At 34.2% G+C, this 14,302-nt stretch overlaps 1 protein-coding gene across 3 annotated transcripts in view; it reads right to left on the bottom strand.

Annotated features, from left to right (window-relative positions):
* DYNC2H1 (dynein cytoplasmic 2 heavy chain 1) overlaps positions 1–14,302 on the bottom strand; it is a 319,367-nt gene that overhangs the window by 208,086 nt on the left and 96,979 nt on the right. For all 3 annotated transcript variants that reach the window (XM_036028642.1, XM_028516717.2, XM_028516716.2), the window contains exons 52-55: positions 11,296–11,438; positions 8,909–8,993; positions 5,409–5,563; positions 3,606–3,743 (exon numbers count right to left, since the gene is read on the bottom strand). In XM_036028642.1, the coding sequence (XP_035884535.1) occupies positions 3,606–3,743; positions 5,409–5,563; positions 8,909–8,993; positions 11,296–11,438 (521 nt within the window). The remainder of the gene's footprint in view (positions 1–3,605; positions 3,744–5,408; positions 5,564–8,908; positions 8,994–11,295; positions 11,439–14,302) is intronic.

The following is a 14,302-nucleotide window of genomic DNA, read 5'->3' on the forward strand; positions in this document are numbered from 1 at the left end:
CAATACCTAAGTTCCTTCTCATATTCAGATTTCCAATGAAGATGACCAGACAAAAAGAAAGCCTCTTGTTTAAATAGTGAGAAGAAAGCAAAAAAATAAAATGATATATTCAAGAAAAAGGGAAATTTCATAAAATACCCTCCTAAAGTTAAGTGGAGACACTGCAACACTGAAACAAAACAAACAAAGTAAAAAGGACCCTGCAAAATGGAAACATTTAGAGGTTTAAATAACCCTCCTGAGAATAGAACAGAAATGAAAAACTCTGTAGGAGGTCCTGGCCAGGTGGCTTGGTTGGTTGGAGCATCATCCTGTGCAACTAAAGGCTGTTAGTTCGATTCCAGGTCAGGGGATCTACCTAGTTTGTGACTTCAATCTCTTGTTGGGGCACACAAAGGAGGCAACAATAGATGTTTTTCTTTCTTTATCTCTTTCTCTTTCTCTCTCTCTCTCCCCCTCTTTCTCGCTCTCTCTCCCTCTCTAAAATCAATAAGCATGTCCTCCAGTGAGTACTCAAAAAAAAAAGGAGAATTACAAAATAAAGTTGAGGAAATTTTAAAGAAAGTAAACCAAAAATATAAAAAACAGGTTAGAAAACAAAAAAAGAGAACGAGATGAGTAAGTCTCAAAGACAAAATAATAAATATTCCAAACAGCAAGAAAAAAGAAATAGAGGAAAAGGAATTATCAAGCAAATAATTTAAGGAAATTATCCAAAGTGAAAAAAATTAAGTTTTCAGGTGGAAAGAACCCATAGTGTTTGGCACAGTGAATGAAAATAACCCTAAACCAATGCAAATATCATAACTTTCAGAGGAAAACAAAGGCCTAAAAAAATTCAAAAGAGAAAAAAAAAAGTTCACTTCAAAAAGATTAGGAATTAAATAACTATGAGTGTTTCAGTAAGAACAATGGGAGATAGACAAAATGTGACAATAGCGATAGCGTCAGTATCTGGAAGAAAATGCATTCTGACCTAGAATACTATTCCCAGCACCCAACCAACCAACCAAGGATAGACCAGAATGTTCAGAGACGTGCAGTCTCCAAGTCCTTTCTCATGTATCCTTTCTCAAGAAGCTCTTAGGAAACAGACTTCACAGAAACAAAGGAGTAAACCAAGTGGTAACAAAGAAGGATCCTAGAATGGCAACTGTGACCCGGCAGAAAGGCATCCATTCAGAATGAAACTAGTCAGGAGACTATGAGAGAATGCTATATAGGTGGCTGACGAAAATTATAGAATACCTGATGCTTTTCAAGTCTCACCAAATATTTTTTTTAAATTTTGAAAATATGCAGTTCATTGAGTCATACCACTCCCCTTCCTGACCAGCAGAAGACTGGATTAAAGGTTACTTTTCAAAGAAATTAAGTCAAAGAATTTCTGTATTTGGGATTACCAGGCACACTTAAGGAGTAGGACGAGGCCTAATGCTGAAAACAAGGAGATTATATTTTTTGGTGACTAATGATGCTGAGCATGTTTTCATGTGTTTACTGACCTTCATATGTCTTCCTTCATAAATAATATGTTCAAATCTTTTGCCCATTTTTTAAATTGGGTTGTTTGCTTTATCAAGTTAACATACTTTCTGTATTGTTGGATACATGTCATTTATCAGATACATATTTTGTAAATAATTTTTCCCAGTCTGCAATGATTTTTCTTTTTAATTTTTTTGGAATTTATTTCCATGAGCATGAAGTTTCTAATTTTGATGTGATCCAATGTATCATTTTTTCTTCTATTTTGGTATTACTTTGAGTAATATTTGCTTCACCCAACATCATGAAGATTTTCTCCCATATTTTCCTCCATAGTTTTATAATTTTACGTTGTATATGCAGACATGATCCATATCAAGTTAAGTTTCATGTAAGCTTTAAGGTAAAAATCTGGGTGTTTTTCTCTCCACATGGGTTACAAATATTCCAGCACAATTTTTTTTTAAGAAGGCTGTCCTTTCCCCATTTAATTGATGCCTTTGTATGAAATCACTGACCATGTGTGTGTAAGTCTGTTGCTGGGCCCCACAGTGTTCCAGTAACCTCTGTGCCTATCACTATACCAGTAGTGCCTTGATTATGCAGCTTTATGAGTCTTTAAACCATAAGTCTTCTAACTTTATCACTTTTAAGAACTTTCATGCCACTTTTATTCAGATAGATGCTTTTTGAAGTCTTGTAAATACATGCTTTGCATTAGTCTTGTAAATATTTTAGTTAACTTAAATGAAAGGCATTAGCCCGGAAGTGAGTTTAATGGTCACCAACACTGAGGGACACAAATATATTTAAGACATAATCAAGGAAGTAAAACAAAATTTAATGATTCTTAGATGTAAGAACTGAGGGAAAAGAAGTTGAATATGTTTTATAACTTCAGTCTTGAATAATTAGGTATATTGTGGTTCCATAACCCAAGGAAAGGAATATAGGAGAGGAAATATATGAGTTCAGATTTGAATCTTTTTCAAATTATAATGTTCATGAACTTCCAAGAAGACATAACTAACAGATTATTAGATACCTGAGTCTGAAGCTCAGAGGAAGGATTAAGACTAAAAAAAAGAAAAGATGGATTTGGTAAGGGTCAGTATGTAGTTGGTAGTAAAAAGTAAGGTGATGTGCAAGAGCACCCTGAGAGGGTGTGAAGGTGTGAAATAACCAGGCAAAAAAAGACCTCAGAGAAATACATGAAAGGACTTAACAAAAGAAAGGCAAGGAAAAAAGGGGATACAATGAAAACATTAAAGATCATGAAAATATAAATAGAATAAATGAACACATTTTGTAAATATTGAGAAAATAAAGGCAGGGAAACCCCTGGTAGCCTAAAGGAGATAATTTTAAGAAAAGTAAAAGAAAATCAACCCTGGCTAGTGCAGCTCAGTGGACTGAGTGCCAGCCTGGGAACCAAAGGGTCACAGGATCAATTCTCAATCAGGGCAGATGCCTGGGTTGTGGGCCAGGTCCCCAGTTGGGGGCAAGCAAGAGGCAACCACACAATGATGTATCACTCACTCTCTTTCTCTCCCCCTTCTCCTCCGTCTAAAAATAAATAAATTAAATCTTTTTTAAAAAAGGAAAAAAATCAACTTAACTAGCAGAAGATAACATCATTTATAGACAAATCTATATATAGGGTTTAGATAAACTATTATATGATGAATTGAGAATACAGTTAAGATTTAAAGAAAAAAACAAACACCTCGTAAACAACCGTATGATCGTTACCAGAGGGGAATGGGGGTGGGGGAGGCAGGAGAATGTAAAGGGAGGATAATTGGTAATAGAGATATGACTCAGGGTGGTGAACTCACAATATAATAAACAGACGGTGTGTTACAGAATTGTACACCTTAACCCTATATAATTTTATTAATCAATGTAACCCCAGTAAATTCAATTTAAAAAATTATGGGAAAATACCAAGCTCTTCCACAAAAGCTCAAGTACACAATACTATCAGTCTGACTTACTGGAGATAAGCAGTGTATTTTTAATCACATAACTAAAAATGTTATTTCTCACAGTGATTAACAATGAGGCATAAATGGTCTCCCTATTGTTTGCATTTTTGTGTTCACCCTAGACATTACCTGCATTGATACTGTGATCTCCTGAAGAGCAGCATCTGCTTCATCTTGCTTAGTTTTAAGTAATACACTTTGTTCTCCAGCTTTTCTGTTCAGTTCATCCACAAGCGCTTTAGCTTCATTTAGTTTAGACACACCAGCCTACATAAATAAAATATTGGCAACATTTTTAGACAGATATTTTATACTTGTGCAGTAAATAAATAAAGCCTATAAAAATTAAGCAAAAATGTAAACATGAACATATAAAACATTTATATAAAAACTTAAGTTTTTTTCTTACTGCTAATTATACTGATTTACTCAGTTGTATACCCCTAAAATGTTGTAAAATATTCCAGAGGCTTAAAAGAAAAATATTTATTAAAACATCACAAAAAAGCTGAGCCCTGACCAGCATGGGTCAGTTGGCTGAGCATCATCCTGCAAAGCAAAGGGTCACGGGTTTGAGTCCCGGGGAGGGTGCATGCCTGGGTTGCGGGTCAGGTCCCCAGTTGCAGCATGTGTGAAAGGCAACTGATCAATGTCTATCTCACACATCAAATTTCTCTCCCTCTCTTTTTCCCTCCCTTCCCGTCTCTAAAAATAAATGAAGACAAAAACAAAGATGAACAGATCAACACATATTTGATGGACTAAACACTGGATTTTTATCTACTGCATTAAATGGGAAAGAAATGGAAAGCAAAAGAATATATACAAAACTCAGTAAATCTTTTCCATTTTTACGTCTCACAGATAGGGTAAAAGAACTCAAAGGCCACTCTTTTTATAGGGTAAAAGAACTCAAAGGCCACTCTTTTTATACTAGATAACATCTGGATTTGTCTGTCCAGTACCTATATTTTTTGTAAGATACTGCCTCCTATATGGTTCTGGTGGGCTCTCATTCTAAACAGTTTATCAATTCTTTGGGTGGTCATTTGACCCTGGCCTGGTAATATGGTACACATCCTATTGTCCATGAAGAACCCAAGGAATGGACATGAAAATACTCACTCTTTCATATATTGAGGTGGCTGTTTGTCAGATTTCAGGAGATAAAAATAGAAAAAAAAAAAAAAAGAAATGTAACCAGTATTTCCTGAGGCCCCTACATAGAGGACAGGCATCATGCTGGTTCTGTAAATGTGTAATTTATCTAATACACAACAACCTCTGACCCAATTAAGCTGCAACTCAGCAAGTTTAAGTGATTTATCCACAGCGTCATACAGAACTAAATCAGGAAATTAACCCTCCGAAAGCATGTAGTTAGTGGCTTAGTATAAATAACAGTGAATCACTAGAAAGAAGGATAAAGATAACTGTCAATTAAGATAAATCCTAGTTCTGTAACATTCACAAACAGAAGCTAAAACTCTGGAGAGGAAGTGCTCTCTGACAAATTCTGAGGATGGCATTTTATTGCCACATTTAAGTTTAAGCTTCCATTAGAGAAATATAGAAGAAAAATGTTCAGATTATACTAAGTGACATACATAGAATATTTTTATAAAATATCATTTTAGTTTTAATGTTTATTATAAAGCATAATCTTATATACTATGTTTTAATTAGTAACAGGTATTTCTGAATTTCTAAACTATAAAAGCCCAAAAATATATCCAGCTAAGACAAGTAATTATTGAATAAAAATAAATACAAAACCATTACTACAATCTAGTGGGCAATACAGATACACAAGTGAGTTTGTTTTGAGGCATTTAATACAGTACAATATTTATTATATTAAATAAATACCATGGACAACATGGATTGTTGTCCTGTACATACATAAAATATTTCAAGATTACCATACTATACCTGCAAATGACTCTGTCTTTTTAATAATTCCTTTTTCTTGCTGCTACTAATGGCAGAATACACATGTAAAAAGGTCATGTATCGGCTTGGAGTAGCACCATATGCTTTACAAGATTCATGTATTAATAAAAATGATTTTAGAAAATCAGGATCAACTAGAAAGAGACAGAAAACAAAAATGACTTAATATATGCATAATCGATTAGAGTTAGAAAAATTATCTTAATTATATTTAATTCATACCAGGTTCTTCTACCTGTATAACTATAAATATGAGATATCATTTTTACTTAAAGATACACAGACATTCTTAGACATTTATTCATAGCTCCCATTTCCTTATGAATTTTGAATTATTTAATGTCAGTGGTCATTTAATTATTTAATCTTTCCATTGTTACATATTTCCCCTGAACAGTTTTATCTCTGCAAAAAAGATAAATCCACAGGTTGTCGTACCATATAAATTGAAACAACATAACACATGTAATTCAGAAGTAAGCTCAATAAAAACTACTTAAATGGAAAAACAATAGCAAACCAAATAACACCTATCCGCTCTCATTTAACATAGGAAGAAACTGGATTTAAAATTTAAAAAAAATTAAGAATATATTCATAATAGATTCAACACATCCATGACCAAATACATCATCTTTCTCTCATTGCTACAGTCTATTTCCCTCTGTAGTCCCTATAACAGTAAATAAAATCAACTTCTAATGAATATTCTAAACCAGAAACCTGAGAATTCTTGACTCCTTCCTTGTATGCCACAGCCATTGTATAATGAGGTTCCCTTTAGATTACCTCCTGTTATCTGCTTAAATCCATTCCTTCCTCTTAGATTATAGAAGGCAATATCCTTCTATAGTGGTCCAATTGCCTTTGATTTCTCCCTACACCAATCTATTTTACAATAACTGAACAAAGAGAGGGGCCCAGAGATTTTTCTATCTAAGACACTACTCTGGATATATTGATGCAACAGAAATAGACAGCCTGGAAATCAACCCATGCCTTTATGGTCAATTAATATTTGACAAAGGAGGCAAGAGTTTTACAATGGAGTAAAAATAGTCTCTTCAATAAGTAGTGTTGGGGAAATTTGACAAGTACATGCAAAAAATGAAACTAGACCACCAACTTACACCATACACCAGAATAAACAAAAAGTGGAAAAAAGACTTAAATGTAAGACATGAAACCATTTAAATCCTAGAAGAAAACAGGCTTAAATCTCAGGCATCCCACATGGCAATATTTTTTGCAGATATATCTCCTAGTGCAAAGGAAACAAAAGACAAAATAAACAAATGGAACCACATCAAATTAAAAAGCTTCTGCACAGCTAAAGAGACCATCATCAAAATGAAAATGGAACCCACTATATAGGAGAACATTTTTGCCAATGATATACACCTGACAAGGGTTTAATTTCCAAAATATATAAAGAATTTATACAATGCAACCCCAGAAAAACAACACAATTAAAAAATGCACAAGGGACCTGAATAGACACTTCTTTAAGGAGGACATACAGATGGCCCACAGACATATGAAAAAATGCTCAACATTTCTAACCATCAGAGTGATGCAAATGAAAACCACAATGAGATATGAACTCATACCTGCCAGAACTACTAACATCAATAAATCAACAGACAAGTACTGGCAAGGATGTGGAGAAAGGAGGACCCTAGTACACTGTTAGTTGAAAATGCAGACTGACACAGCCACTGTATGGAGTGGAACTGCCTCCATATTAAAAATGCAACTGCCTTTTGACCAAGCAATCCCACTTCTGGGAATTTATACTAAGAATCCCAAAACACATGCACTCCTACATTACGGAAGTGTTATTTAGAACAGCCAAGATCTGGAAACAGCCTAACTGCCCATCAGAAAATGAGTGGATAAAAAAGCCATGGTACATTTACACAATGTAATACTATGCAGCAATAAAAAAGAGGGAACTCTTACCTTTTGTGACAGCATGGATGGAACCGGAGACTATTATGCTAAGTGAAATAAGCCAGTCAGAGAAAGACTGACATGTGATCTCATGTATATGTGAAATCTAATGAACAAAATAAACTAACAAGTAAAATACAACCAGAGACATAGAAACATGGAACAGACTGACAACAGTAAGAGGGGAGGAAGTAGGGGAAGACTGGTTGAAAGAAAGTGAGGAGATTAGCCGAAGAATATACATGTATAGCCCACAGAACGAATGGCAGGATGGTGATGACCTAAGAGGGGGTGGGGGAGTTGGGTGAAGGAGCGCAAAGGGGGAGAAATGAAGGCAACTGTAAAAGCATAAACAATAAAATATAATTTAAAAATAAAATCAAATCTCTCAATCACCCCATATCATGCACAAGTCAGATTTTAAATCCCTTAGTATGATATGGAAGATTCTTTACTCCCTGGCTCTGCTCCTTTACCTCTTCATCTAGTACTCTACTATTTATACATCCTATGTTTCAACTGTCTGGGCTATTTATAATTCAATAAAAGTTCCTGTTTTATTTCTTTAACCCTTTTCCATGCTAGTCACTCTAAATAGGAAGCTCTTCCCCAAACTGCCTGTCTGGGTAATATTCTACTCCTACAATATGCGCCAGCTAGAGGTTTTACTTTCCACAGTACTTCATAAAATCTTCTATCATCACTTATCTTAGTATATCAGTTTTGTGTTTATATATAACATAATTTTTGCTATTACTAGACTATGAGCTCCAAAGTCATCTCTATTATCTAGCTTAGTACCTAAAATAAAACAAGTTCAGTAAATATTTGACGATTAGATGGTTATATAAATAAGTGAATGACTATATGGTAAAAAAAAATATAAGTATCTCATTGAAAATTAATTTGGAACTGGAGAACATAATGAGAATAGTATACTTAAGAAAATAGTATGTCCATACTCAAAGAATATCATAAAACTTTTTCAGGTATAAATTGAGTGCCATGACACATATACGTAATAAAATAATATAAAAATTGTAGGCTATTAGCCAAAGACCCCTAAATGATACAAGCAGGCTCTTCAGATCATTAGGGTCAAATACACAGGGTCCGGCACAAGAAACACCTGCTTGAGTGTGGTTGGTAGGATAATAATACGGGTAACAACTTATAGTTTTAATGTGAACATTTCACCTAAAATGTCATATGGTATGATTGGGTATGATATTGTTATCTTACAGCATTACATGCTTATGATTTTGTAATAAAAAGGGGCATTATTTGTGCCAGAACCTGTATAATCATTAATTTCTTAAATTCAAACAATATATATTCTGTTAGATCTTACATGAAATGACATAAACATTTACTTAAAATAAAGAGGACTTTAAAGTTTAATTTTCATCAAAAGATATAACTTTGTTAGTTTTATATTATTCAAGTTAATAATCAGTGTGGCTCTGTAACATTAGATGACCATTTCATAGAGAAAAATCAGTTTAAATCAATTTCATCAAAATTACCTGAATATCTTTTCTTTTCTTCTTTTCTTTTTTTGTCACCATATTTTTCTCCACTACCTGTTTCACTGAATAACATTTCAGGTATCTAAGAAATGAAGAGCAATTCTTTAAATCTCAATAAGTATAAAAAAGTTTAAGTAAACGCAATATCAAAGATTAAAAACCTTTACCACACACACCCACACAAAGTATTAATTGCATTTTTCTTCTAGGATTCTTTCCAGACTAAAAGAAAAAAAATCAATATATCTATCTTTAAAAGACATTATTTCCTAGACAAGATTTTGACAAATATTAACATTTAATTGATGACATTTAAGGAAAAGCTCCAATACCTTGCTTAAAAGACTGTTAGATTTGAAGTGAAGAAAATTACAATTTGGATTAAATTAAAAAATAATCACAAATGCCATTTAAAATCACACAATAATTAACACATTTGCATAAAATTAACAAAATACCTTTATGGCATAAAGGGATAGTAAAGATTCTTAGCTTTCTTGTATAAGAAATAACTAAAAGAAAAAAAATTCATAATTGATAACTATAAAAACTGTCTAGCTATAACTAGGTTTTTGCCACTATTACAAATAAGAAAATAAAGTCTCAAACAGATTATGATAGAAAATATGATAACTCATAGGATTACTATTTCAAAATAGTAATTTAGTTTCCCAGAAATACAGTAATAGAACTATGAATTTTTAAAATAAAGCCAAGCCCTGGCTGGTGTGGCTCAGTGGACTGAGCACCAACAGTTCAGTTACCAGTCAAGGCACATGCCTGGGTTGCAGGCCAAGTCCCCAGTTGGGGGCATGCAAGAGGCAAATATCTCACACATAGATGTTTTTCCCTCTCTTTCTCTCTTCCTTCTCATATGTCTAGAAATAGATAAATAAAATCTTTGAAAAAAATAAAATAAAACAAAGCCAAAATCTTCCATTTTTATCACCTAATACGGTTAATATTAATAGCAAGGAAAGCGCCCTGGCTGGTGTAGCTCAGTGGATGAGCATGGGCTGTGAACCAAAGAATCCCAGGTTCGATTCCCAGTCAGGGCACAGTCCTGGGTTGCAGGCCACAGCCCCCAGCAACCACACATTGATGTTTCTCTCTCTCTCTCTCCCTCCCTTCCCTCTCGAAAAATAAATAAAATCTTTTAAAAAATAGCAAGGAAAGCACAAGTAATCCAAGTAACTAGGTAAAAAAAATCTTTTTCTGAAATTTCTCAGATTGAATAAAAGGTAAGCCAAAAGATTCCTGAACTAATGGAGAGTTTGAAAGTGCCATGATTCTCAAGCCAGAGATTTTTTTTCTCAAACACTTTTACTAATTTCTAACAAAACACTTAAGCTTCTGTGAGAATATTTTAAATTTATACTTTAGGCTTCGATGTCTTCCCTTCACTCCTAAGCTTTGCTTGTCTCCACACTCTCCTGGTTTTCCTCCTACTCTCTAATAGCTCCTTCTCAGTGTTTATGCGGGTTCCTCATTTTCATTTCAACTTGTGCCCCAGGGTTGAGTCTTTGGATTTATTCTCTCTTTTGTCAACATCAGTCCTTTGATAACATCATTCAGTCTTGTAGCTTTAAATACCACCTATAGTCTGATAATTCCAAACTTTTTATCTTTATGTATGCCTGACCTTTCCCCGAACTCCAGATTCGTACATCCAGTCTCCTCAACCTTTCATTTTGATTGTCTGGCGTTTCATATTTAAAACACATAGCATAGTAATGACAGATTTTTTGAAAGATAAATATTTTAACATAAAAATATGCTAAAATTATTACTGTGATGTTTTTATTATAAACTAACCTTGACAGGTTAGTGAAATGTATATATTTTTAAACATACAATAAATATCTCTATGGTCCATAAGAATGTAATCTTCAACCTAAAATTCTAGATGCAACTAAACTATAATATCATACAAGAATATGAAATAGAGTTTTCTTCAAACATACAAATAATGTTCAGAACCACAATTAAGGCAATTTAACAAACACCAAAGGAAAGTTGTGCAAATCAGTAACTTCATATATGGAATCTAATGAACAAAGTAAACTGATGAACAAAATGGGACCAGAGGCATAGATAAATGGAACAGACTGACAGATACTGGGGAGGGGGGTACTGGAAGAGATTAGGCAAAAAACATATACACATACATGCAAAGTCCATGGACACAGACAACAATATGGTGAAGGTGGGGGAATGGACAGAGGAGACATAATGGGGCAATGCGGGGACAAGTGTAATAGTGTCAACAAAAAATAAATAAAATAGTACATAAAAAAAGAATTAAAGAAATTGAAAAAAAGAAAATCAGTAACTTCAAAAATAAAATGTGTTTTTTTATTTCCATATTCAAATGTTAAACTTACTTTCTTCATACTGCTATCTGACCAACTCTCCATCCACAACACCTGACATTTCTTATGCAATGCTGGATTACTCTCACAGTTTATTATGAAGTTTAAATTTGCAGAATCCATTATTAAGACAACATGTAAGTTTTGTTGAATTCCTAAAAATTATATAAGGAAATTATAATTATGTAATATTACAGAAGTAATAATATACAGTAATATGCAGTAATAATTGGGGAAACCTACACATGATCTTGTTTTATAAGATTAAAATTTTCTGGAATGGAAGAGTAGGAGTTATTAAAAAGAACAAGCTACAAAAAGTATTATATTATTTTTATTTTGGTTAAAATATTACTTGTGTTTTTACTTTGGTTAAAAAATTACTTATTATATCTGAAAAATATTACTTCATATTCATAAAGAAAATAAGTATGTATAATATATTGATTTTTGTTTGTTATTTTTCAAGTGTGATACTCAATTCTATTTTATTTTTCTTTCGAGGACTTTTGTCTCAATATTGACAAGCAAAATTGGTATCTGGTTTTCTTTTAAGAGAAATATTATTTTCCCTGTTTTAATATCAATGTTATTTTCCCTTCAAAAAAGGAATTTGGAAACTTTCCTACATTTTCTATGTTCTGAAACAGTTGAAAATATTGTAGCATCAGAGTTCCGGCCAAGATGGAGGCATAGGTAGAAACCCTTCACTTCCTCCCACAAACAAAAGGAGGATAACAACCAATGTAAAATCAATAAACAACCAGAAGTGCCAGAAAATCAAACTGCATGGAACTCTGACAACCAAGGAATTAAAGAAACAGTCAACCAGACCAACCACACTGGTAAGACAGACAGATGGAGAGAATCCACAGCAATGTGGCAGACCATGCGGGTGGGGCTGGATGAAGGAGAATCTGAGACTCAGAGCTCACTGTGGACATGGTGGGAGTTGCCGCAGTGAAAGAAACTCCCAGTCACACATGAGAATACCAGAGTTCGTTGGAAAGTGGGGGTACAGCCAAGCAGGCAAGCTGCATTTTTCCCTCTCTGGCCCCTCCCCCACAAATAGTGCCACAGCACACCATGGAGGGTGGCCTTGCCCTGGTGAATACCTAAAGCCCTGCCCCCCACAACTTAACAGGTATGCTGGGACAAAGAAATATGGTCCAAATGAAAGAACAGAGCAAAATTCCAGAGAGCTAAGCAATGAGGAGATAGTCAACCTATCTGATGGAGAGTTCAAAGCCCTGGTAACCAAAATGCTCACAGAACTGACTGAGCTTGGTCACAAAATGAAAGAACAAATGAAGGATACCCAAAGTAAATAAAGCAAAATATTCAGGGAACCAACAGTGACAGGAAGGAAACCAGGACTCAAATCAATGTTTGGAACAAAAGGAAGAAATAAGCATCCAACTGGCACAGAATTAAGAAGCAAGAATTCAAAAAAATGAAAAGAAGCTTAGGAACTTCTAGGACAACTTTAAATGTTCCAATATCTGAATTATAGGGGTGCCAAAAGGAGAACAACAACAGCAAGAAATTGAAAACTTATCAGAACAAATAATGAAGGAAAACTTCCCAAATCTGGCAAAGGAAATAGACTTCTAGGAAGTCCAGGAAGCCCAGAGAGTCCCAAAGAAGTTGGACCCAAAGAGGAACACACCAAGGCACATCATCATTAAGTTACCCAAGATTAAACATAAAGAGAGAATCTTAAAAGCAGCAAGAGGAAAGGAGAGAATTACCTACAAAGAAGTTCCCATCAGACTGTCAGATGATTTCTTAAAAGAAACCTTGCAGGCAAGAAGGGTCTGGAAAGAAGTATTCAAAGTCATGAAAGGCAAGGACCTACATCCAAGATTACTCTATCCAGCAAAGCTATCATTTAGAATGGAAGGGCAGATAAAGTGCTTCCCAGATAAGATCAAGTTAAAGGAGTTCATCATCACCAAGCCCTTATTGTATGAAACATTAAAGGGACTTATTTAAGAAATTGAAGAAGATAAAAAACTACGAACAGTAAAATGACAACAAACTCACAACTATCAACAAATGAACCTAAAAAAAAAAAGAATTACAAAAACTAAGCGAACAACTAGAACAGGATCAGAATCAGAGAAATGGATATCACATGCAGGGTTTTTGGTGGGGAGGGAGAAGGAAGGAATAGTGTGGAAAAAAGTACAGGGAAGAAGAAGCATAACTGGTAGACATAAAGTACATGTCAAAAATGGTATAGGAAACAGAGAATTCAAAGAACTTATATGTACAACCCATGGACATGAACTAAGGGGAGGAATGCTGGAGGGTTGGGGGGTACAGGTGGAGGGGAGTTAAAGGGGGAAAATTGTAATAGCATAATCAATAAAATATACTTTAAAAAAACTGTAGCATCGGGATGATGTTGCTTAAAGATGTGGTAGAATTTCCTTGTAAACATGAAAGAAAGGGAAGGAAGGGTAGCTCTTTAATAACTTTCTCTATTTCACCAATAATAAATATTCCTTTCAAAAAATAAAGAAGATAAGTTTAACAGTAAGGTCTGGGTGATATTATTGACTTATTTTTTACTTATTCAATTTTAGATATCTAGTAGAGTACACATAAAACTGTTCCTGTACCCTGGCTGGTGTTGCTCAGTTGGTTGGAGCATCATCCCATAACTGAAAGCTTGCGGGTTCATTCCTGGTCAGAGAACGCACCTAGGTTGTAGGTTTGACCCCAAGCTCAGGCGCTCTGGTCTGCGCACGTATGGGAGGCAACCAATCAATGCTCTCACATCAATGTTTCTCTCTCTCTTTTCCTCCCCCTCTAAAACAAATTTAATAAACTGTTCTCAGGTGAGGATAAAAAATATATTTTAAAAAAATATGCCTGTAATAGTAACAGGTTACTTAGTTTTTAAAAATGTACAGTCTGGCACAAACTAAATAGTTCATTAATTCTCTTAGGAGCAATAAACAGTAATTTTACCACATGAAAACAAAGGCAGTAAAGTAAATGTTCCAAAGAA

Source organism: Phyllostomus discolor, chromosome 6, assembly GCF_004126475.2.
Source record: "Phyllostomus discolor isolate MPI-MPIP mPhyDis1 chromosome 6, mPhyDis1.pri.v3, whole genome shotgun sequence".
NCBI classification, from domain to species: Eukaryota; Metazoa; Chordata; class Mammalia; order Chiroptera; family Phyllostomidae; genus Phyllostomus; species Phyllostomus discolor.